The following is a 26479-nucleotide window of genomic DNA, read 5'->3' on the forward strand; positions in this document are numbered from 1 at the left end:
TTTTTAAAAAAAATGTTTTTATAATTTTTTCTCATAGAGCAGCGTAATTTGTTGATAATCTTCGTAACTAATTCTAAAGCTCGTTAAGAAAAATTTCTGTTTTTCTGAGCAAAACGCAGCAAACTGTATATTCTCCATCCCTTTCACTTGAATTGATTTTTCAAACCGTCGCTCATTTTTTAAACATCTAATATAATTTTTAATAACTTTAACTTTATTTTAGAACTAGTTATGTGCATGAAATATATTACTAGCGTTAGCAAACATTTTGCACAATAGATTTCACATGTGACTGTTTAAAAAAAGAAATAAATTAATATTTCAGTAGTAAAAATGGTTTTTGTTGTCAGAAACGAAAAGCTTAACTCATTTCCATTCGGAGTCCCTAAAGTACAATTATTGACATTAAAGTTCAATATAAATTTAAAAATAATGAGAAAGTCAATTCCCCAGCCATCTATTTATTTCATAAAAACAAAAAGCAAACAAATATCAGCCATCGACCAGCAATGCTGACAAAAAACAAAACATAGCTCTTAAACAATAATTAAGTAAACAAACATAACAAGGAACATCACTGGGCAAAAAAATTTATAAATTTCACAAACATAAAAATCCAAGGAATGCATAATTTTTGTTTCCTTTTTAAAGTCATCTTGATGATAATTTGAGGGATAACAAAAAAAAAAGATCCCAGAAATTTATTTAATTGATAAGGAATAAATATTTCAAGGAATAAAAATAGTATATGAATACAGCTTTTTTAATAAAAAAGAAACAAAATGATTAAACTTTAAAATCTAAAATCAAATTCTTATAAATATGTATAGAAATATTTTTGATTGATTTTCTCTTTACAAGTCACAGAAAGATAATATATATTTATAAACAAAAAACGAAAAAAAAATTATTAAAAGTTTTGATTACCACATAAAGCGAAAAATCTATGACCAGCCATACATTTTCCAGCAAATATTTCTATTCATAAGAAAAATAATCAAGAATAAAAATTGTATCACCGGAAAATCACATTTCTATACATAGTTTTTAAACAATGCTGAGAATTCCAGCATCCGTAATAATCCATCACTTTTCTCCATTAAATAATTTCAAATGCAGAATTATTTATCGAACTTTATGAATAGTCGCTCATATTGAATGATATGTTCATTTTCTTTGAATTGTTTTAAAAATATTTCGCCTGAAGATATTTTGGCATTAATTTTCGTTTTTAATACGAATTCTTTATTTTCTGAATTAATTTAGAACTTTAAATTACTGTTTTCTTCAAAGTTTAAAGGCGAATAAACATCCAGAATGCTACCAGTGCAGAAATAAAGGAATTTTGTAACATGACCTTTTGGCAAGTTTTGCCGATCTCAGAATAAAAGATTCAATAATATGCTAAATTGCTTGGTCCTTAATTAAGTATTATATTGACGAAAAATAACTCATTTTTCAAGATAATATTGTTTAACTTGACCCTTTTTTTCAAGACATTTGAACAATACTATAATATAATGTTTCCAAACAATTTATAATTGTTAAAAGCATAGCACCAATATTTCATATTAGAAATTTAATTTTGTTTTCATAACTCTATTTTTCTTTTCAATTTTAAAGTATATAAGTTAACATATAAATTACATGCATGCCTGATCACACAAATACGATTTCACTAATATTAAAAGCCAAATTTTTCGTGATTTATTTTTTGAAGAAAAAAAACATGCATATTGCCTATAAAAAGATCAACTCACTCTTTTGATGAAATCAATAATGTTTTCATAGGGTTGCACAATCAATAAAAAGTCACATTCATAGCACAAAACTAAGCGATCTATCATGAAAAATGTGCTGCATAAAGACATAACAAATGTATAGTTTGAGTTTAAGTCACATTTAATGTTGATAAGTCACACTCATTTCTTCTGAGTTACGCACAATAATGAACTATTTGATTACACGTTTTATGTCATTACTCAAGTGGGAGGCTGTCACCATCTGACTTAAGAATGAGATCAAAAGAGTCGTCCAAAAATTCGGTACAGTCATATACGGCGCCCAGCCCTGCCCCTAGGAGATCTGTAGAATCTATGGCATCTATGGAAGAGTGTTGGTGCATCACGTTGTCCACAAGCCTGTCATTAGGTGCAGTTCCGCTGCCTGCAGCGTCTGCCTGAACCAGGATTTGAGTGAGAGCTGCAATGTAGTTCACAGCTAGTCTCAAAGTGGTTATTTTTGTCAACTTTGTATTGTCATGGCCAGGCTTGGTGGGAAACTGTGGCACTACCTTCCGGAGCTTCTCGAATCCATCATTAATCTCTTGCATACGAGTTCTTTCACGCGCGTTTGCTGTCCTTCTCCTGTATTTGCTCAGAGGTGCCGGTTTTTGTTTTGGCTTCGGCGTCTTTTTGGATATTTTCCGCCGTATTTCTGTTTCGATGCGGTTCTTTATAGACCTCTGCCTCAGATTGTAGTTGGGAAGTTTTATCGAGACGTTTTCTGCACTTTCAGGCACAACGGAATCTTCCGCGGAAGAAGATGATTCTAGGTTGTCTGTGTCCATGGATTTTTGGTCTAACATATCGATTGGGCAATCTGTAATGTTTATTGCGTCACTGCTATCATCGATTTCAGTGTTGAGATCTTTGGAAACGAATATGGAACTGAAATCGAAACTAGTTTCGACAAACTTTGGTGTGTGAAGAACATTGTCTTCCATAGCGTAAGACGTACTGACAGCCATTTTCCGAGAGTTATGATACTCAATTTTGTGGATCCAGTTAAGAGTATGCTAAAACAATATTACAAATGGTATTTATTTCGTACTGGTAATTTCGATGCGTGCTTTCGTCTTCGTGTATAAACACAAATTGCTGCTTTATAGCTTGACATTTGACGAAATACCACCGATTAGTGATTAACACCAGTATTCCTCTCGGCTTCCTTCCCTTTCAAGGTACCTGGAAACAAAAGAAAAACAAATTACCATTTAGAATAATTTTTATTTTAATAATTTTGATAGATACAAAAAAAAGTATACGAAAAAACTGTAGGGGAGAGTGGGGTCAATTGTAACATTTTTTACTTAACTATTTTTAACTAACAAAAAATCCAATATATTATTAGTATTAATTGACAGACGAGTAAAGTAGACTATCCTCTACTAGAAAAAAAATAAATACCTGATTTTAAATATTATTATATTAGTTATTAACAATTTTTGACAGTCGTGCAGTTGTTACAATTGTCCCCACTTACGGGGTCAATTGTAACAGTTCATAAATTCAACTAAAACATAGTTAATTATTCATATTATCATAGTTGTGATATATTTTTTTATTGATCAAAATAGTAGTGATATTTTAGGAGTAAAAATAATAATGAGCAGAAACCTAAAGGGTTAAACTTTTAACTTTAATGGGTTAAAAATTTTAATTTATGCTGTGAAAGGTGACAAATAAAATAATGCACATGCAACATAATATAAATGATATAGGAAACTATTGGTGGTTCTTAAAGAGTTAAGTAATGGTTTGTAAACATAAGATTATTTATTTTCAGCTGTTACAATCGTCCCTTTACTTATTGTTACAATTGTCCCCAAGACGCCATTTCAGCTTCATTTGTTAAAAACAATGCTAGTTAATTAGCAAAACTAATCTTTTTTTATTGAAATGTTAATTAAAGTGTCCACTTACATATTCGGTTACTAATTTTTATTTGTTTAAACAAAATTACTTTGTTACAATATAATATTCTAATACCAAAAAAAGTACTTGCGTGGCGTGAAAATATCTTTTGTGATGTAACTCTTTCAAAAGTACATAAAAATGGTTGCCATCAGGGGTGTACATGTAGATTTATTAAATACACCTTGTGCGCCACCTAGGAACCAAATCTAGAACCCGACACTCGAAATTTTTGCTCTGTTACAATCGTACCCTGTTACAATTGACCCCACTCTCCCCTACTTCTGAAAAAACTTAGCAATTTGAATGTAATGTCATTTCAGCAATATGTTTGGAACTTCATTATTTTTAACAAAATCAATCAATACCATGGTTTTTATTATGAAATGCGCGTTGTAGTCAGCTTCCAGCTATTTCTGTATTTCCTAAAGCTATTGTTTCTATGTTCATAAAGCAATCACCTGTAATCTTCTTCAGCTAAGTTCGTCCATATAAAAAAATTTTATTACATAGATTTTGTATAAGCTAATTGAAATCCATCAAAACAGTTTAATGTGATGGAAGAGCTTAGTACTGACAGTTATGCGACAAATGATAATTTTGTAAATTTTGAAACACCAGTAAATTTAGAAACACCAAATTGCAGGAAGATGCTTAAAAGTAAATGATTATTCTACACTTCCTATTAGTAACAATTATCAAAGTAAGTGGTTATTTTACATTTAAAAGTGACTTCAACTTTGTACTAATACATAATTTCTTAGATTAAAAATAACGGTGCATAAAAACATACACTTCAATTGAAAATGCATTTATGAAATAAAATGCCTTTAAAGTCAAATACACGAACCAAACCTCTGTCTCTGTGTGTCTGTCTGAATGTTAGTCTATTTCCTTTTCTATTTTAAACAAATTGTTTTTCGAGAGATACTTACGCTAACCATAACATCAATTTGATGTAGTTCAAAATAGCCGACCCTTACCTAAATTAACGACATTATCATTTCGCAAACTAAACAATAAAACAAGGAAAAACCAAATAATAGAAATCAGCAAAAATAATAATAGCAAATCTTTTCAACATAACAGTCATAAACCACAATGTAGCAAGGTAGCATTAGCGAAATAATGCACTTGAAAATGAGATTATTTGACCTCTCACATCTGAGATCTGCGTATTTCTTAAGCAACCAGTTATCTTCAACACCCCTTTTATAGAATTTTGAACCGCAAAAGATCAGAGTAGTCTTTTGGTTCTTAATTAAAGGGCGTTCTTTATTCTCTGGGGTCTTAGGGATTGGCTGGGATGTCTGTGACCACTAGGTGCAACAATAGGGCACGTGCCCCGAATGAAATACCGTGCAAATAATTAAATGGATGCTCTTTGAATCATTTTGTTATTCCTATTTGCTCGGATTAAATAGTGTGGATTACGCCTTCTTTTTTAATCACAATCTAAATATCTCAGCACTAAACAGGAAACAACAGTGAAAACTGAGAAAGGTTTGTACTCTAAATTTGGAATACTTTCTTTCAAATTTATATGGGAGTATTGTTTGCAGTTAACGAGAAATTTTGTCGAATGGAAAGTGTATACCCAATTTTATTGTGATGTGGAAGGTGCTTTTTGTGAAATGAGTAGACGAACAGTTGCTCTTAAACCAGAATTAATTTTTAGTGTAAGGTAAAATTTAATTAGACATGTATTATTTATGAATATAAAATTTTTATATTCGTATATACACGCTAGATATTTATTAAAAAATTATTTATTTATATGAATAAATTATTTATATGAATAAAAGTCTTGTATTCCAGTTGTCCATGGACATTAAGGCTATAAAATTCCAAGGCACACAGTCTGATGTTCAATATGGGGCAATCTCCACTGGTTTTTATCCTTTGTCTTCAGCTTTATTTGCAAAAAAAAAGAACATAGTTTTTTCCTTATTGAAACTTAAGTAATTACATTAATTTTTTAAGTTATAAAAATGACCTTAAAGTTTTTAAGCATTACGTATTCCTTATTCCCATAGCCATAAAAGATGATAAAAACCACGCAACACAAAGTATTTACAATTTCATGCACCAAAGAAAAAAAACATACAGAAATTCATATATACTGAGAGCAGCTCATGATATATTTTATTGCAAATTCCTGGCACATGTCAGCAATAAATGAACGCATGTTTTAAAGTGCAATATATCTAGAAACGAGTGTTTTGTTTAGTATCAGGTGCCAGTATTCTATGGGAGAGGAATTTTCATTTTAAAATACCTCTCAAATATGAACAACTGTTTCATGCAAAGTTTGAATAAAATGACTGCTTGTATATATAAATGCACTCCTTTTTGTTATGTGCGTATGCCATGGTGAGAAAAATGAAAGAATTTTAGTGATAACAGAAAGTATTTTCCATTTTTCAATTGGAAAAAAATGTCTTGGGAAATGCTGTGTTTGAAATATATTGCAGCAGAAGAATAATCACTGGGTAAAATAACTTTTTGCTTTGCATCTATAGAAGCAAAAGCTTATCAATATTCAATCTTTTGAATTTTATCTTTTTCATTATACAAACACATAAAATTTAATGAGCAGTGGAAACTTTCCATTTTATATCTATCTATATATATATATATATATATATATATATATATATATATATATATATATATATATATATATATATATATATATATATATATATATATATATATATATATATATATATATATATATATATATATATATATATATTAAAAAATGAATGAAATTTTATTTAAAAAACCGGGAAAAAAAGCTGGAAATAAAAGATATAATCTTTTCTTCAGCCCACACGATTATACCCGCTAAACAGAGTGCTTTCTGGTATTGTATCAATAAAGCCAAAGCAAAATATATTAATACAATAGTGTAAGGAGCACTCAAAAATTTTTTTAATAAAAATAACAATAAATAAAATAGATCACAAAAAGTAAAAATAAGTAAAAATAACATGTAAAAACAGAAAATAAAATGAAATAAAAAGAAAAAACATTTAAAAGGGGCTATAAAGCGAGTAGCAAAATCAGATCAACTTGCATGGACGAAAAATTTTTCAAGAATGATTTAAAAATGTTTTTGCAGAAAGATTGCCAGATTACAAAATATGAAAACAAAAGATGAAAACAAAAGCGCAAATTGAGTGTAACAAGAGGGTTTTAAAGTGTCGTTCTTACTGCACTGCTGAAGTGATTTGTTATTCTGAGATTTGATTTGTTAGTTACCAAGGATGGGCCCGAAATGGATGTGCGCAAGTAATATTATACTGGATAATTTTAAAAATTGATCATAAATAGTTTTAGAGGATAGATGTTTATCTAAGAAAAAATATAAAATTGAAAAGAGAAACATAAATTGCCTGTTTTGCAAATAATTTTAGCCGCGGATTTGCACGATATGGATTAGCACATAGTAAAATTATTTAAATTATCAAAGAAAAAAATTTTAATAGATAATTTTAACACGGATTTGCCCGAAATGGATTTGCACATGGAAAAACTGTATAGATTAACAAAGGAAATTAATTAGTAAAGGAATTTTTAGTAAATAATTCTAACCACGGATTTGCCCTAAATGGATTTGCACATGGAAAAATTATACAAATTAACAAAGAAATTATTTAGTAAATAATTTTGGCAATGGATTTACCTGAAATGGATTTGCACATGGGAAAATTATAAAAATTAACAAAAAAAAATGTTTAGTAAATATATCCACTATAATATACGATTAATTCAATGATTTTATATAAAATTTTATTACTTCAGTTGGGTATCCATTGTTTTTTTATCAAATTTTGAAAGAGTTTATCGATTCGTTTTTTGGGTAAATAAATATTACACTATTGTATTAATATATTTTGCTTTGGCTTTATTCATACAATATCAGAAAGCTCTCTGTTTTGCGGATATAATCGTGTGGGCTGAAGAAAAGATTATGCTATCTTTTTTTTCCGGTTTTTTAAATAAAATTTCATTCATTTTTTTTTATATATATAAACTGTTGTTTGTTATTTTTTACTTATTATTCCACCCCTTTTTTTTTCTTCATATGTCTATAATTTTTCTTTGTTTTATTCTTCATTTTGAACTTATCTAATGAGTTCTGTTTACTTGCAGCTTAAGTGCAATAAATGAAACTTATTGTTTTTCTTAACTTTCTTCGTGTTTTCTTGTATATATATATATATATATATATATAATTTCAAACAATTTACATCCATGGGAAAAAAGTAGTTACGATATACCTATTTCAAATGTTTGAACTATTTGTTCATTTTAAAATCCAGATAGTCCTTTGCGGCAAGCTATTATACTATTATACATGTATAGTTTAAAGTTATTGCCTTGCTTTGAGTTCAAAGATCTAAAACTGTGGGGGTGTTTTTCTTGGCAAAGAAGATTCGGAGAAAACCCTTAAAACAAACTTTACTGCTGTATCGTAGGTTTAAAACAGAATCCAACTTCTTCAGCGAATTAAGCCACCACAAGTCAAACATCCATTATGCATGTGTAAATAATGCCAAAATTTTCGTAACGTAATTCTTCAATCTTATCATACTTGTGTTACAACTCATTCTTTGAGCAAACAGAGCTGTACCAGGATATGACTGAATTACACTTTTGGAATAGAAAGTAGTATAATATACCATATCTTTATGGATTGGGTGTGTAAGGACCTCAAAAAATCCGAACACGGTATTTTCAGATCCGTCTTTCTTGTAGGTGGTTGACGCCCTTGCACAGAACGTCTTAAAAGCATTTGTGGTTTATTGTTACATAAGGATAATAAGAAGTATCCCCCTAAACACACCTTATACTACTATTAGATTTATGTAGAAATTATATTCTTTTAGTATTTCTAAAAATAAATTCATAAAAGCATAGTGAAGTTGACTACCAGTTCTGAAAATGGACTTTTGTAATCTTGAGAATTTCTAAATGATTCAATATAATGCTTGATATTTCTTTACCCTCCAAGTTTAAAAAATGGGCTGTTAGTGCTTATTAAAGGGGGCTCTTTTTGCCAAAGAATATATTTATTATAGAAAAAAAGCAGCAAAAGGTAGCAAAATAGTAGTTTGTTAGCAAAAAATAGCCTCCTTTGCTTTTGGTTCTTCGTAAGCACTTCTTACGTAACATAATACACTAATGACGCAATCTTTCCTCAGTTGTAGATTGAAAAAATGATGAGCAATAGTTTTGATGCATTTTCGGCAAAAGCAAACAACGAAAATATATTTATACTGAATATTTATAAGTACTCTAAGTATTTCTAGGGGAATGTTTGTTGTTAATATTTAAGACATAGTAATAAAATAAATTAAACCGTAATACAGTAAACGGAAATCTGATTAAATGAAGAAAAAAAAGATTTACAACTTAAACACAGGTTGGATTCAATATTTTATGACATTAGTTAATGAAACATGAATAATTTTGAATAATACTAAGTGTTGAAAAAAAAGAAAAATAATGCTAAATATTCTTGAAAAGCAACATTTATTGTTTAATGTATTGTATATTATGGACGTAGTACACAGCGCACAAAAAAAAACTAGAAATATTTGACGAAATATTGCTTGAAAATATATGTCATGTTTTTAAAAATTTAAATAATATAGAATTACGAATACCATTTTTCGGCATGTATTTCTTTTCTGCTTACAGTCGTATGGGTTTAATTTACTTCGAATACATAAAACTTCTTCGAAAATTTGAACTAAAAGAAATGAAAAAATATGAATGTATTTTGCAGAATTTCGAACTACCCTAATACGGTGTTTGCTATTCAAATCATGCTAAAACGTGAATATAATTTGAAATTTATGATTCTGAACGAACACGATATTCGAGGAGAATATTCAAGCTATATTGAATTTCTCTACGAAAATTCTGATGATGTTTGACATTTGACAGCGATCTGCCTGCATGGAATATGCCTTTTTTCGGAATTTATCATTCACGGTTATGAATAGTATGAGGCAGTAAATGAGTCACGTGACACTTTTGCGACATTGACTTAGAAAACGGATTATTTTAGAAATATTTCAGCAATATAGTAAGGAGAAGTTGCATATTTTGTTGTAATATAGTATTATACATTTATTTCATTTCCTCACTCATTATTTTCTCACTAACTACTAACTTCAATAATTACACCCTTATTCATTTTATTACTAATTATGTTTATATTCTAAAAGAAAACAATTATCTCTTTTTCAAACAGTTAAAACATTTTATTTTAACCACTTCACGTGTATTAAATAAATAATTTCAAGAAACTGTAGCGGTAAGACAGTACTTGATTAAAAACGTCATTCGCTTCAAGAATATACAAATTGGAAATAACAGTCGATATGTTTCAAGCGCTCAAAGAGGCGCCCATTTTCAAGATTTGCCAATCATGAATGAGAAGAAACAAAAGTGATTTTGAATATAAAACGTAAAGTTGCCAATAAAAATGGAAAAAATAAAGGTGGGAAGCAAAACCAGAAAAACCACGGTAGCAGAGAGAGAGAGAAAAAAAGAGCACTTTTGTTCTGTTTACGTTTTATATTTCAAACCACTTTCATTTCTTCTCATTCCCGTCTGACATGCCTTGAAAACAGGCACCTGCTTTTGAGCACTTGAAACATATCGACTGTCATTTTCATTTTGTATATATTTAAAGAGAATTGCGTTTTTAATCCAGTAATATTTCACCTGAGTATTTTTCAAAAATGGTATTCGAGAAATTTTTGCTATTTATCCCTAACCTAATCGACAGAATCAAAAATTTAAAAGCTATCTTCTGTTTAAAAGAAACTAATCCTAAAAAAAGGAAAAAACAGCGTTAAAAAAAATCTTGAACTGCAAATTACTAGAAAATATTGCGTCTTTGAGAACAACTTGAATTAATTTAATAACGAAAGTTATTAATATTACTTTATATTTTTAGGTTGCTTCTACTATATTTGCAAAGAATTTTTTTTAAATATATATCCGTTTATTAATTAAAGTTTATATATTTTTATTTTTAAAGACATCATTTAGGAACTCATCTATTTTTTAGGGCAAGTAAAATATTTCTTCTTAAAAAATTTTTTTACATTGCTAAATTTTCGAAAAATATTGTGATGTTTAGAAATAATCGAAATAATTTTATGGTATTTATTAATTATAATTTTATATTTAATTTAACTTCTACTTCATTTACTTTAAATTTAAAAAAATGTATCAAAATGTGTTTTTTGTTAAAAATATTATTTTCGAATACCCTCTGTTTTTTTTTAAAAGTAAATACATATTTTTTGGTAAAAAATTCCGAAATTGCTAAATATTTGGGAATTATTACATACTTGAATACAGCTTGAAGTAAATTAATGGCATGGGTTAATTTATCCTACTTCATATTTCTATTCAACTTCTACATTATTTATTTGAAATTCAAAAAATATTTATGATAACCAACTAAATATGAATTTTATTAATGTCAATTTTTTTGTTAAGGAAAGGATTCTTCGATTTCTTCTTTTGATTTAACATCATTACTTCTAATTATATAAGTAGTAAAATGATCTACTCTATACAAGTATTAATTAAATTACTATTTTATTAATACTTATTAAATTTTATTAAAAAAAATATATCAAAACATGTTTTACCTTAAAAAAATTTAGAAATATCTAAATATTTGGAATATATGACATTCTTGAATACATTTTAAACAGATTTAATTCCATGGACTAATTTATCTAAATTTATATTTTTATTTTATTTCTACTTTATTTATTATAATTAAAAAAGAATTTAATAAAAAATCATGTTTACTTAACTATTTAAGTCAATAAGTGTTTTTTTGTTAAAGATAATGTTTTCGATTTCTTTCCTTTTTTGAAAGAAAAAATGCAAAGTGAAAACATGTTTTCGCATTAAAAAAAAATTCTGAAATCGTTAAACATTTGAAAAATATAGCGTTCTTGAATACAACTAGAAATAATTTCATGTATTTAAAATATTTCTACACTACATTTTATTTGACTTCTATTTTATTTATATACAACCAAACATATTTTAAAAAAATAAATCAGTCATTAATTTAGATCAGGGGTTTCCAACTTACATGAGGCTGGGGGCCACAATTAAAAACACAAATCAAATGGAGGGCCGCAACTTTAGCAAAATTTTTTGTAGGACTCTTTTATGTTTGAAGAAACATTAAATATTACTATGAGAGTTTTAAAAAGTTGTACAAAGCAAAAGTATTGAACTACAAATTAAAATAAGAAGTAGATTTTTAAAAATATTTAATTGTTATTAATAATAATTTTAAAGACATAAATAAATAATAAAAATTCGGGCTACAATAACTTTAATGTGCACCTATGTATTTAACAATTAATGTGCAACAGATATCTAATTGTTAAGGTATTAAAACTTTCATAGTAGCACACAAAATATTCAATGAAAAAATTGACCTTTGTCTGCTGCAACCACCAGAGAATCGATATTTACATTTTAAATTTACAAATGTGTGTGTAAATATTTTCGCCCAAAATGAGTGGTTTCAAAAAGTTAAATCGGAGAATTTCTTCGAGAAAATTTCTGATACGCACATGCTAAATTATATTCACAAAATACAAAAAAAATGAAATAAAAAAGAGCAACATACACGATTATTTTTGCATTTGAATAAATATTTTCTTGGATGCAAAACCTGAAAAATAAATTTCTTTGCACCGTTGGTATGTTAAATTTTACAGAAACGAAGAAATTAGGTTTTTATTAACGAGAAAAGTATTTTAAACCCATATAGAATTTTTACGAAAATTGTCCGCAGAAAAATGACAACTAATATATTTTAGTTCGCGGGCCACAAAAAAAGGTTTCGCGGGCCGGATGCGGTCCCCGGGCCGCCAGTTGGAAACCCCTGATTTAGATAAAATTGTTTTTGTTGTTAAAGATACTATTTTCAAACTCATATTTTTCTCAAAACAGGCAAAAACATGGTTTTCTGAATACGCGAAATATTCGAAAAATATTGCGTCCTTGAATACAACTAGAAATAATTTTATGTACTTAAAATATTTCTACACTACATTTTATTTGACTTCTATTTTATTTATTCATACCCAAACATATTTTTAAAATATAAATCTGTCATTAATTAAAATAAAAGTGTTTTTCTCGTTAAAGATACTATTTTCAAAATCATATTTTCCCAAAACGGGCAAAAACATGGTTTCCCGAATTCGCTAAACATTCGAAAAAAATTGCGTCCTTGAATATAACTAGAAATAATTTCATGGTATGGAGTAATTATTTGCGAACAACTTTATATGTCATTTAAAGGACAAACATTCCATAATAATAAAAAGAAGAAAAAAAAGTTATGCATTACGATGGCAAGTAGTATGGTTATAAGTGAAAACGAAAAATCGCACCACCTTTCGAACGAATAACTTTTCTTCCCACTAATACACCTCCGTATGTCTGTCTGATACGAGAAATCCCTACGCAATTTCTTCCTACACAAGATACTGAAAATAGGTAATATCTATTATGTATTTCACAAAAAAGCCCTTTAATCTATGAGTCGTTTCATTCTTTACAACAAGAATGACTCGTTATTGTAAAGACAAATTGTGAAGAATATTGCTCATACAAAGACATGATTTTATCATGAAAATAAAGCTTTAAAGGGAAGGAAGAAGTTTTGTTTGCGAACAATACTTGCTGCTAATTTTGTTTCAATAAGGAAAAGAGTAATTAGCATTTTAGCTTTATGCCTAAATATCTTTGAAAAGAATTAATGTGGATATAAAAGGCAAAAATCGCTATAGCCATTTTGAGTGCGGTCATGTAATAGTCAAATAATAACTGTGAAAACTTCCATAGTAATTTGAAACGATGAATAGTTTTTATTTGGATCTAATAAGATATTTTACACCGTTTCTACTAAAAATGTTGAGAAAAATACGAAGTAAAGTAAAAATTTTAAAAATTGTGATTTCCAAGAGGAATAAAAAAATGAGCATGAAAGGAATTAATGTGAATATGAAAGGCAAAAATCGCTGTAGTCATTTTGATAGCGGTCATGTAATAGTCAAATAATAACTATAAAAACTTGTATAGTAATTTAAAATGATGAATAGTTATTATTTGGATCTAATAAGATATTTTGCACCGTTTCTACTAAAAATGTTGAGAAAAATACAAAGTAAAATAAAAAATTTAAAAATTATGATTTCCATGAAGAATAAAAAAAGATAAATGTCTATTCTCTCAGAAACTTTGCAACGTGATGAACCCTTATATCATTTAAATTTGCCGCAACCTTAATATGGTACTTAATTTGAACTGTGTTTCTTAAACATGTTTACGTGATACTATTTTAAACTGGAACGTAAATATTATTTAACATTATGAAGGTTGTAGTTACTTTACAGCACCGTATCATAATTAAGCCTCTTATTTTATGGTTCAAAAAGAAATTTTTATTTTATTTATCTTTTTGGTCATATAAAAAAGTTGCAAAAACTATTACTTATTTTATTGCTCATTAATTATTACTTATTATTTTATTGCTCATTAATTATTACTTATTATTAATTTTCATTACATATTATATTAATTTTTATTACATATTATTTTTTTGCGCAAGCGGGGTGCATCACTTGCAAAATACGTTGAGGGGGATTTTGGTAGCGTAAAAATAGTGAATTAACATTAGTGAGTGAGTTGATTTCTAATCTTATTGATAACCAGATAAGAGATGAATACAGGGTGAAACAGAAAAATCGGACAAACAAATTTTACTATAACTTTATTAATAGTAAATAAATTAGCAAAGTATGACAGATGTTAATAGGATTAGACTTTTACTAATATATAAATTTGATTTGTTTCAAAGTGTCTGCCTTTTGTAGCGTGCAAAGGAGCTAACGTTTCTTGAAAATTTCAGCAATGGATAGCAAGTATTCAACCTTTAATTTGTAATCAAAAGATATTCCACGGAATACTAAGATTCGTTAAATCAAAAGATATTCCAGGGAATACTAAAATTCGTTAAATCAAAAGATATTACACGGAATACTAAGATTCGTTAAATCAAAAGATATTCCACGGAATACTATGATTCGTTAAGTAAAAAGATATTCCACGGAATACTAAGATTCGTTAAATCAAAAGATATTCCAATGAATTCTAAGATTCGTTAAATCAAAAGATATTCCACGGAATACTAAGATTCCGAGGAAGGATGAAGGGGGAGAAAGGATTTTGTTTTAACCAGAAATAATTAAATTTATATCCAGTCAATAATTCGCAATTTTTTTTTTTTTTAAATTTTGGCTTTTGTATAAACTTATTTTTGAAAATACCACTAAAGGGAAAATAGTAAAGATTAAAAAAAGAAATTCAACCACATTCTATTGATTAAATAATGAAAAGAATAAGCATCTATGAAAAAATATAATCATCTCTCATCAAACTTTTTAATTTGAAATAAAATAACTGACAGCTCTTAAAGTGTATTATTAAAGTTTTATGAATACCTAATCTCATTTTATTAATTATTAGCATATCCATAACACCGAGAACAAATTCACAATATTGTATATTTCATTCTTCACAGAAAGTATTTACCAAATAAATAGTTTTTCTTTTTTTTTTGTATATTCCCAGCTGTTAATATTTTTCTTTTATTTATTTATTTTATACTGCAGGGGTTTCGGGAAATAAACGTCTATATATATATATATATATATATATATATATATATATATATATATATATATATATATATATATATATATATATATATATATATATGGTACGAAATAGATATTGTTTAAATCATTAATTCGTTAATTTTCCCATTCATGTATAATAATTTGACTTACCAGGAATTCAAGTTTTCAAAGTTATAGTTTTTATTAGCTCACATTGAATAAATTGAAAAGTAATTTTAATCAAATAAATGGTTTTTTGCCATGTTGTAAGGTATCACGAGAAAACAACCAAATTTTACCATAATTACCGAATTTTATTACTGATTATAAAACCAGATTTTATTGCCAAATTAATCAAAACAATTACAAAAGCGCTTCAGTAAAATTTGCCAACGTATTTGGTGTTCCTAAAATCTCAATAATAAACTTTACAACCAGAAATACAGTAATAAACTTTATATTGAGCTAGAAATATGGCAATAAAATTTACCATATTCTGGTCAGTTTCCTCATACTTTTTGATCAGTGTTTTGTTCAGCTTGAATGGCAACGTTGTTCAATTTAACAACTTAGGTTACAGCAAATTGTCACCGTATTATCCAAACACTTATTATGGTTCAACACGACTGTAGATGCATAAATTTATCGCGTATTTATTATTTCCCAGCTAAAAATAAACTGCAGAAAATCTACAAAAAAATATTGTTTGAAAACTGGTGATTTGGCCAATTCCGCTACTTTATTTTTGAAGTGAAAACACTGCAAAATTACTGAAGTTTGTAAACTGCAGTAATTTTGTAGTAGTACCAACTTCAAACTTTTTACAGTAAATATGCAGAAATATCAGTATTTAGTGGTGCCATCTATTCTCCTATATCTTCTATAGGAAGTACTATACTTTTTAACATTAAAAGCATTAAATAATTTATTTGAAGCTAGATTACAATAAATACAACAATAAATAATTCTGAGAGTTGGATGTGTCTGTCACCAAAAGTTTTCAAAGAATTTATTAGATTTGAAATAAGTCAACAACTCTCGCAAGTTTTGTCTCAAATCCGAATTTTTTTGTTTCGGTAGATAAGTTATTTGTAATCACGTAGAGCGAAAGAAACTAAATTTATGATAGTTTAGCCAAAGGATAAGATCTCCAACTTTTAAGAGCATCAATTTGACAGAAACTGTTAAATAGCTTAAGGACTTACATGATAGTATATAAGTCATATCAACTAAACTATTAATATATTATTAGATTTGAAAAGGATGTTTATATTCCTTTGCTAACTATCTAAAGAAAATTCAATAAAAGAATTTATCTTCAAACATCAAATGCTTACAGTTTCATTTTATTAACTATTAAATAAAGAGAATTACAACAAATTCCGTAACTACTCTTTTGACTCATGGTTTGAAGTACGTAATAATGTTTAATCACACCTGCGGGTATCCGTGTTAAGCCATTTATTATAAAGCTAATTATCTTATAAATTGTTTATGCTGATTAATTTACTTTAATAATAGTATATATTTCTTTTCTTTATCACTTATTTAATTATAAATAATGGAGGATAAATGTTATTGAATAAACTATTGAATAACTGCAAATAATTGATTTCGTACATGTTTTAGAGATAATTTGAAAAAAAAGTTAATATTGAAAACGGATACTATGGAAATGATTTTATTAAAAGTTTAATAGTTTAAAAAGGGAAATAATCTTATCTTTTGAGTTCCATTATGTTGAAATTGCATTGCACACACACACACACACATATATATATATATATATATATATATATATATATATATATATATATATATATAAACTGCAAACTTTCATCCATCCGAGGATGATTTTACCTATAGGTAGTAAATTGAACTACAATTTTAAGCAGATATTTACTGTTTTTTGTAAAAGCTTTAACACACTATAGTCTAACTATCATACATTTACATACTTTTTAAACTTATTTAAATGTGGTGGCTTTCAAAATAATTTTTAAAATTTTTAAATGCAACGAATAATTAGAAAGCATATATGTTAATACCACTTTAAATATAGAAATAAAATACCGGTGACGCTTTTGTATGCATACATATTTCTTTCTGACGCTCTAATTACAAGAAAAAACCTAATTTGATATTTTTTAATAATAAAGGCAATCTAATAATGGCTAAAAAAATCGGTTAAAGTATTGGAATTTGTATTGAAATATAAAATAAAAACAAAAAAATGTTTCATCCATAGTCAAAAAATTATAAATAATTGATTTCGTATATTGAAGAAATTTCTATAATGAATAACTACTTCTCTTAGATCAAAATAAGTGCAAATTTGAAAAAAAATATTGTTTGGAAGTGAGCTGTGTTTGTAAGATTTTTCTTCTGCAACACGTAAAAAGGCGCATGTGTTTCACGCTATATTTCATAACGATAATAAAATATTGAATGCATTATACAGTGAAACCTGCCAAGTTGACCACCCTTGTAAGTTGGACACCTGCATAAGTTGACCTCAATTATCAAGAACGGAATTTTTCCTATACAATATAAAGAAGCAAAACCTTTGTAACCTGACCACATGTCTATCTTGTATGTTGACCGCTGAAATAAGTGAATTTTGTCTGGGAGTATTATGAAATTCTATTCTAAAACCCTCATAAGTTGACCAGGAAAAAAAAAACAGAATTTTTTTTTGTCATTTTGCAATGTATGTTACACTTTTACTTGTTTGGTGAAATAGAGTAAAAAGCTAATCTTAACTCTTTTGTGTGTAGACCATCTAAGGAAACTGTAAGAGGTCATTTTTTGACCATTTCTTTCATTCAAAACATAGGGCTGATGTAAAGTCTAACAACAATGAGGGAATATTTTTGTAACAAATAGGTTTGTAAATGTAGTAATAAAAGAATAAATTTTAAATTGTTCAAATAATTTTGCTTTGTTAAAGTTTTCAAATTACATGTTTTCGTGTTTTGATATTTTAAGAAATTATTTTTATTAAACACTTCACACGCATAACTAACGAAATAATTTTTTTTTTAAATTTAGTTAAATATTAGAATTATATGTAACAAATTGAAGTTCATTCAGGTTTAAACACATTTATTAAGATATTCATTGGCTATTTGCTGAATAAAATTTTTAAGTCAAGTAAACATTTTTTTAAATATATAGCAACATGATGCATGAAACGAAAAAGTAAACAATGATCTATAAGTTGCCCACTTGTCTAATTTGACCCTTAAAACAATGCATCACAAGTGGTTAACTTACACAAATTTTACTGTATTCACTTTTTTTATCCAAATTAACACAAAATAACGAAAAAGGAATGAAAAATATATTTTCTAAAAATTCTGCGTCAAAAGGTTAACACGAAATACAAATACTTTTTCTTTTCTAGGAATTGACGAATGTCTTTCATGCAATTTATTTCATCGTTAATTTTAAAAGAGAAACCGATCCATTCACCAAATGACCCAATTCATAAAATTTACTTTCCAGCGTTTCAAGAATAAAAAATAATAAATTCATGAATCGATGAGCAATGATATTTCGTTTATGGTCTAAAATGACGGAAGGAAACTATTGACTCAGATTAAATATAATGTGATGATAGTTTCAAATAAAATAACTTATGTTCCATTATTGATCAATAAATAAAAAAAACACAACCTATATCCATTTTCTAAGCTTATTTTTATGAAAAACTTACTAAAATGTTTTGTGATAGCAATAAAAAATTCATAGGCTTCTGAATAATACATTAGCAATTGAACAAATGCGAAAAATAAATTTTTCATTTTAACTTATAAGAAAGTGCATGGATGCTATATTATTGCTGCTACAAAGTTATTTGACTACATTAAGTAAATAGGTATAGATATGAATTCCTTTCATGAAATATTTCAGTTGAATGTACATTTTAGAAAATTCTAAATCATGAAATTTGAAAATATATACGTGGAATGCCTTTCAATCTAGTTAATATTGTTTGGATTGTTTCAAAATATATTAAATTTAATTTATATAGTTAGTTTTTATTGTTGTATTTTAGAATAATTTAATTTAGAAAAAATTAACTTTAAGTTTCAATGTAATAAATAACAGATTATTTTTAAGCAATATATTTTTATATTAATAAATTTTAAAGTAGCGCATCTTAGTGACATTCGAAAATCTAAATTAAGTTTAAATTTGTAAGCATAGATTTACTAGAAATTCTAGATTTGTTAAATCTATATTTAAATAGAAATTGAATTTCCTGAACTATTTATGATTCACACGTTGTTTTATATAAATTATTCTAAATTTATTAGTAATTCTAAATAGTTTAAGTTTAGATTTAGATTTATTAAGCATAGATTTTCCATAATCTCTACATTATTATCGATATTTAAAGTAGGATTTAAATTTTCTAAATTTACTATGAAATATAGATTTTGTTTCTAAAGTTATGGATTTATCTATAAATACCATATATCTAAATATAGGTATACATACCTTATTTTTAAAATTTTATCTGAATATTTTTCAACGTATAAAATGTCATCACAATTTCGAATAGTCATGTCAAAATAAGCATAACATATTTATTATTAATACAGAAGATAAATTTATTATAAATATCGTACATTCAAGTATGTCAATCTTCGTTTGATTTCAGAAAATGATATTCCGAGTTGTTTCGACAGTAAATAAAATTTAATTCTCAGTCTTTTTAAGCATGCCAAACTTGGAAAGTTTTCATCAACACCCTTCTTAAAATTTCCTTATATGCCACTGCCACATCTGATATATCTTTTTACGGTAACCAAAGGATGGCAAATCTGTTAAACAACATTAACGTCATAACTTATTGAGATGTATCCTCGCAGAATTTTAATGCGAGGGCAGGTATACACTTCCAGACTGTCGCCAAAGAAAAAGAGATAACGCCAGTCATTTGGCGACGATATATTTCACTACTACTTAATAGCTTTGACAATATGCTATTCATCTGCACTTGTGTACTAACCGAGGTAACTCAGGTCCACAAAAGGAATGACTACCGGTTTTGTCAAAGGTTTCAAACAGCAAGTCAGCTATATTTACAATTTATGTAACCGATTTGATCACGAATTTTCAATGAAAAGAGATAACTTAATCTAGTCTTAGCACGACGGAATTTTTTATTTTATTTATTTGCTTCTTCAGAAAAAAGTTGTTAAAGAAATTATCTACTGAAGTCTGCACATTTCGTGATTGTAATTGAAGTTTGAAGACTTGCTTTTGGCTCATTGAAGTCTATTTCCGTGCGTGTGGTCTTTGTTTATCAGATATTTCAAACATCTTAAAGCAAAAACATGCATTTCAATGCGTAACGCTGAATAACTTAGAATAAAAAATATATTTTTCAAGATCAATTCTGTTTTCATTTTGTTATTAATATAAAAATCTTATTTCTAAGACAATAGTTTCTTTGTTTCTTTTCTTTAAATTAACGTGCGGCAATTAAATAGAATTACAAATTGCTGATTTAAATTATACTTTAAAATCGCTATGCAAACTTAGCTTCATTTTAAGGGTTCTAAAGTACTTTTATGCAGCATTAATGAAACTCGTTTTAATTGTACATGACATAAAATGCTGCAATTCAAATGCAGTTAATCTTTTAAGCCGATTTCTTTAATGTTAAGAAATAAGAAAATACCGGAAACTTTTTGTCTGGTCTGCCTTATTGCTTTTAACTGGATTTAAGAGGGTTTGAAGCCACGAAACCATTAAAAAAATTCCATTTTATTTCCTTTTATCAAAGAATGTCTCATTCTGTGACAAATCTCACTAAAACAAACTTTCTCCTTCGATATAGAATTGAAGTTATAAAGCTAATAAATTTTAAAAAAGCTGTCAAGTATAAGAATAACAATGTAGGGTAACAATCTAAAAATACTTTTTTTTACCATTGAAAAATTTCTTGACCCGCGTATTTTACTTTAAATTGACTGATTTGAAAGCATAAAGGATATAACACTGTATGATATTTAGAGCACACATTTTTTAGATATATCTCTTTAATTTGTCTTCTACAAATTCAAAAAATATTTATCATTATATGAATTATTGAGTTTTAAAATATTTTACAGTTGAAAGATTCTAATTTTATTATTTTAATTTTTAACTTAAAAAAAGACATCTGCATGAAAAATAACATTAAAAAAGTTAACTATACAATTTTGTTTATTCAAAAGAAATATTAAAGTCAAATGTTTCTTTATTTTAATATATATGTTTTGGTTCGATATTTTTTGCGCTTTCAAGTTTTATTTTTTTTAAAGAAAATTCGTATTCGTTTATTCAAAATGCAATTTGTTAAAGAAAGTTTCAACCAAACATTTGTCAAATCAGGACCCGATTCCTCTTGATATTAGCCAGACTTCAAGCTTAAACAAAACAAATTTTTGTTAAATCTAAAATTTAAATGTTATATTAAAATTTTTATTAAATATTTATTTCGAAACATTTATATTAAGTATTTGAAAACTTATTTTCTTAGTATTCAAGTTATACCTAATACAATAAACCTAATGTTTCCTGATTCTCATGCATAATAATTTAATTTAAAAAAATATATTGTTTTCTTAAGGAGATTAGATAAAAATATTTATTTAATTATTGAAATTCTTTTTTTTGTAGGAGTGATTGTCACGAATTCTGAGGGGTTTCAGAACAAATATTATCTGAAATTCTATAATAAATACAATTTAACCAAAACAAAAATAAAAAGAAAATTAATTCAAAATTAAATATTTTTATCAACTTAATTACAGAAGACAAAATCCTTAGCATATAATTATAAAAGGTTTTTTTTTCTAAATCATATTCATTTTTCATTTCCTTTTGGCAAATTTCATAAATTTTTAAATTTATAAAAATTTTTTTGGGTAATAAAGTTATGCAAGAGATTAATCATAATTTGTTTAGTTTAGTCTTACTTTTATATTTTGGAAAAAAAATATTTTATGACAGGCTATTTTCGATTAAATATTTTTTTACGTTATGATTAAATATTTTTTTATTATATTCAGACATAATTGTTTCAGTCACTAAGTAAACATTTTAATATTATATATTAATTAAAGATATTTTTTATTGCGTTGATGGAATTGAAATAATTATTTAGTTAATATTTAGTTTTAAAAAGCGAAATTTCTTCTCGTTGTGTTTTTAATTCTAATTCAAAAGTTAACAATAAATTCGTATATTATGTTCTATCCATTTTTGCACATTTTCAATTAATTATTCAATAGAATATGTTTATTCCTTTTTATAATTATTTAATATCGTTACACAATTAAATTTTATAAATTGAATATATAAATTTGATACATACAGTTGTTATGTCTATCCCTTGCATAAACTTAATTTTCTTAACATTAAAAATAGAATATATCACAATGAGAAAAAACTATAGTCAAAACTAATAGCATATAATAAAATTTACTGTTTGTGTCTATAAAAGGAACACCAAAAAAAGCTAGGTAATTTTTATTGAAGCACTTTGGCAATGATTTCGGTAAAATTAACTATAAAATTAGGCTTTATAATATGTGATAAAATTTGGTTATTTATCATGATACTTTAGAACGTGGCATAAAAACCATTTACTCGGTTAAATTTACTTCTCTGTTTCGTGTCTTTACTAAATGTGTGGTAATAATTGTGAAAACCAAAATTTCCGGTAAATAGTTATCACACGAAAGGAAAAATTACCAAATGAATGGTTTCAATATCATATATCTTTGCCAGAAATGAAAAATCGCTTTTCTTAATTTTTTTTCTTTAAATCAGAAATGTTCTTACTAAAGTGTACAGTAATTTCACCAGAATTTTTTTTCAGTGTATGACATAATATATTTTTGTTATACTATGTATATGATATGGATGTTATATTATGTATTATGGTTAAATATTTGCTATTATATTTAGATATATATTAAAGGAACATTAGTGGTTAAGATTAAATATTTGCAGCAACCACATTTAAAGTTTGCGAGAATAACGAAACGAAACAAGTTACGAAACTGCAATGCGAAAGTAAACAAGTCGCAGAATGTAGTTTAACGGGATTAAGAGGATTTGTTAGGATTAAGTATGCTTACAGTTTACAATCAGCACAGCGCAATGAAAGGATTTGATAAGGTTGGAATGAATTAGCTATTTTGTTTATTCAAAAAATGTAGGGCCTTAATATTCTGTAAATGCTCTGTACTATCAATTTCAAAAAAAGTTATTTAGTGAAAATTTCTTTTTAATTACTTCTATTTTTTTTTATGAAATCCTCTGTATGGTTTGAAATATTTTTGTTAATTTACTCAGAAAATTGATTAAAAAAATAATAAAATAATATATTTTAACAAATAATAAAGTAAAAAATCCGTTATCGTAAATGGGCTCTAATGATGCTAGTTAGCTGCTTAGAAGAAAAATATTGCTAAGAACAATTATGAAAATAAAATTTCACATAAGCAATTTCCATGCTTTATTTTTTTAGTGTTTTATCTGTTCCACCAGTGCAAAAAAATGCATGGCAAAATACATTTGAGTAAAATCGGTTGATAGTTTCTGAGAAAACGAATTTTAAACATGCAACTCGATTATTCGTTTTAAATTAGTTTTCTCATGAACTATTCAACCGATTTTGCTCAAATTTTGTAACGCAAGACTCTATGCTTTCTAATGATGCAAAAAAAATGCATACCTTACAATTAAAAAATTTTCGACTATTATTAAATAAAATAGTAACACATTATAAATATTTACTGAAAATAAGTTTTTGCGTGAAATTATCCTTAAATAATCGAAGATATGGCGAAATACACAAAACGTAAAGTTAAAAGTTTCAAAAAAGAAATTAAAAAGTAAAATTGAAGTCCAAACTTCAAAAAAGTAAAAAAGGGGTTCAAACTTTGGACCGCTCTCCTAACCAAACTATTGGGACCATATTTCCCAGATTGCGGCAACAATCTATATATTGGGGGTCAGAAACCTGAATCCGACAAAAAAAAAAAAGATATGTTTATTCTGTGAAAGGTAGTTTTGGGTCTATTTTCGTAACTTAAAATATCGTTTGCACAAACTAATTAGCAGGAAGTCACCCCCTCGAATCATTAAGATTGAGACCTAGAACGTGAGGATTCGATTATTAGATCAAAAGTTTTTCGGGGTGGTCTGTTTTTTATTTTGCGCACTGTCCATCAGATGACTTCTTTTTGATAAATAATGGCTCGTCTTAATTTTTTAAGCATAATGAGTACCGTAGAATTTTTCTATTTGATATAGAAATTAGTTCTACATAGCTGTAGCAATGTGTTGTGGTGTTTTTTTTAATTTTATTCAAATCACCATTTCCATCAGTATTAATGTTAATCGGGTTTTTCCAATCACTTATTTGAATAATCAATTGATTTTATCAGTCTATTGAATCGATTTAAATTTTGTAATCTGTAAGACAAATAACGTAAATGAAATTATTCAGTGAATCAAAATTATTTTGACGATGATATTTGTTCAATTTTTGTCCCATGAAAGAAAAAGCAAGTAGTATGTATGTAAGAAATATAAAAATAAGCGTGAATTTGGCAAAGAATTGTGTTTTAATTGTTTTAACTGTAAATAACCGAGTTTTAATTAAACCCTTAATAACTAAATTGTAATTAACGAATAAATGGCATTTTCAAAAGTTCTAGTACATAGAAATATTAAAAAATTTAAAAAATACTGTACCTCTCACATCTCCTTTTTGTAGAATGTCAGCATCTTTTTCGTTGTGTCCAGAATATTCTTTAAATACATTAGAGATTTTTTCTAAAAAGAAAAAAATAGCATTAATACTTTCTTTTAAAATTAATTAGCTTGAGTGTTGTTCGATTTTAAAATAATTTAACTTTTTTAAAATTTTAAATATTCGAAATTTTTTTCTATAAATCGGAATTCATAGTTACATTGAAACGAACAGCAACTTTCGAGCTGGTTCACAAAATTAATTGAATAAATGCACCAATTATCTTAATCCGAGCTTTTGGCACCACAATATTTCTTACGTTCCTTCAACACGTGAGGAGTTTCCAGCGTTCCACGCTTATCAATTGGCGACCTGGACTATTTGAATACGAAATTCTCAATAACACATAGATGATATCACCACAAGGCTGCTTAACTCATATGACTAGTATTTTTCATCTCTCTCGATAGATGACGCCACTATTTAAACTAATTAAACCATATTCCACTGTGCACTTGATAAACCACAAGCCTAACTCCAAAGTCCATTACTCAGCAATAATCCAAACATAATCTAACTTAGTACTAACAACTGTCCAGTAAGGTTCCAGTTTTACAGTTTTGAAACCATGCAAGCTGTAAATGGATATAAAACCTTATGGTTTTGCATTCATGGTCTTTTAAAACTACTGGTTGTAAATAGTTTAAAACCCGTAATGGTAAAGAAATGCTGCTAACCGTAAATTTTAAAAGTAATTGTATGCATGGACGGCTTTCGGTTCCGTAATTTTAGAATGAAAGTTTATACCATTGTAGAATATCTGTGAATCGACGAATAATGATTTAAAATCACGTCACAAATTTTAGGAATCTCCCAAATCGAAAGCAAAATAAACTACTTGCAGGGCCAAATTTTAAAATACTTTTTGAACTGTTCTCATGTCCATGAATTAACGATAATGCCTGCTCCGGCAAATAAAAGTTCAGAAACAAACGTGACTTATTCATACTGTTAATCTATTAAACAAACGATAAAGAACGAAGAACAAAACGATTACCATTCATAAAAACTATGATTTTTCTTCCTTACACATCCTTTACAAAAACTTAATATTATATGGTTGGTACGATGTTTTACATATTATGTCTTCCATGGCAATGAAATACAGTCCTTACAACGCCTTGCTTACTTAAATAGAAAATGAGAAATAACTAATTATGATGTATTATATCATTGTATTCAATATTTAAGAAACATCACAT

At 27.0% G+C, this 26479-nt stretch overlaps 1 protein-coding gene across 2 annotated transcripts in view; it reads right to left on the reverse strand.

The window, feature by feature from the left end:
• Nucleotides 1-445: 445 nt before the first annotated feature.
• Nucleotides 446-26479, reverse strand: part of LOC107457328 (uncharacterized) — a 73479-nt gene continuing 47445 nt past the window's right edge. For both annotated transcript variants that reach the window (XM_021145404.4, XM_087167301.1), the window contains exons 2-3: nucleotides 25220-25300; nucleotides 446-2966 (exon numbers count right to left, since the gene is read on the reverse strand). In XM_021145404.4, the coding sequence (XP_021001063.1) occupies nucleotides 1979-2749 (771 nt within the window). In that variant the 5' untranslated portion in view covers nucleotides 2750-2966; nucleotides 25220-25300 and the 3' untranslated portion in view covers nucleotides 446-1978. The remainder of the gene's footprint in view (nucleotides 2967-25219; nucleotides 25301-26479) is intronic.

The sequence above is a fragment of the Parasteatoda tepidariorum genome, chromosome 1 (assembly GCF_982258835.1).
Source record: "Parasteatoda tepidariorum strain Cologne lab strain chromosome 1, Ptep-v5.0, whole genome shotgun sequence".
Lineage (NCBI taxonomy): Eukaryota > Metazoa > Arthropoda > Arachnida > Araneae > Theridiidae > Parasteatoda > Parasteatoda tepidariorum.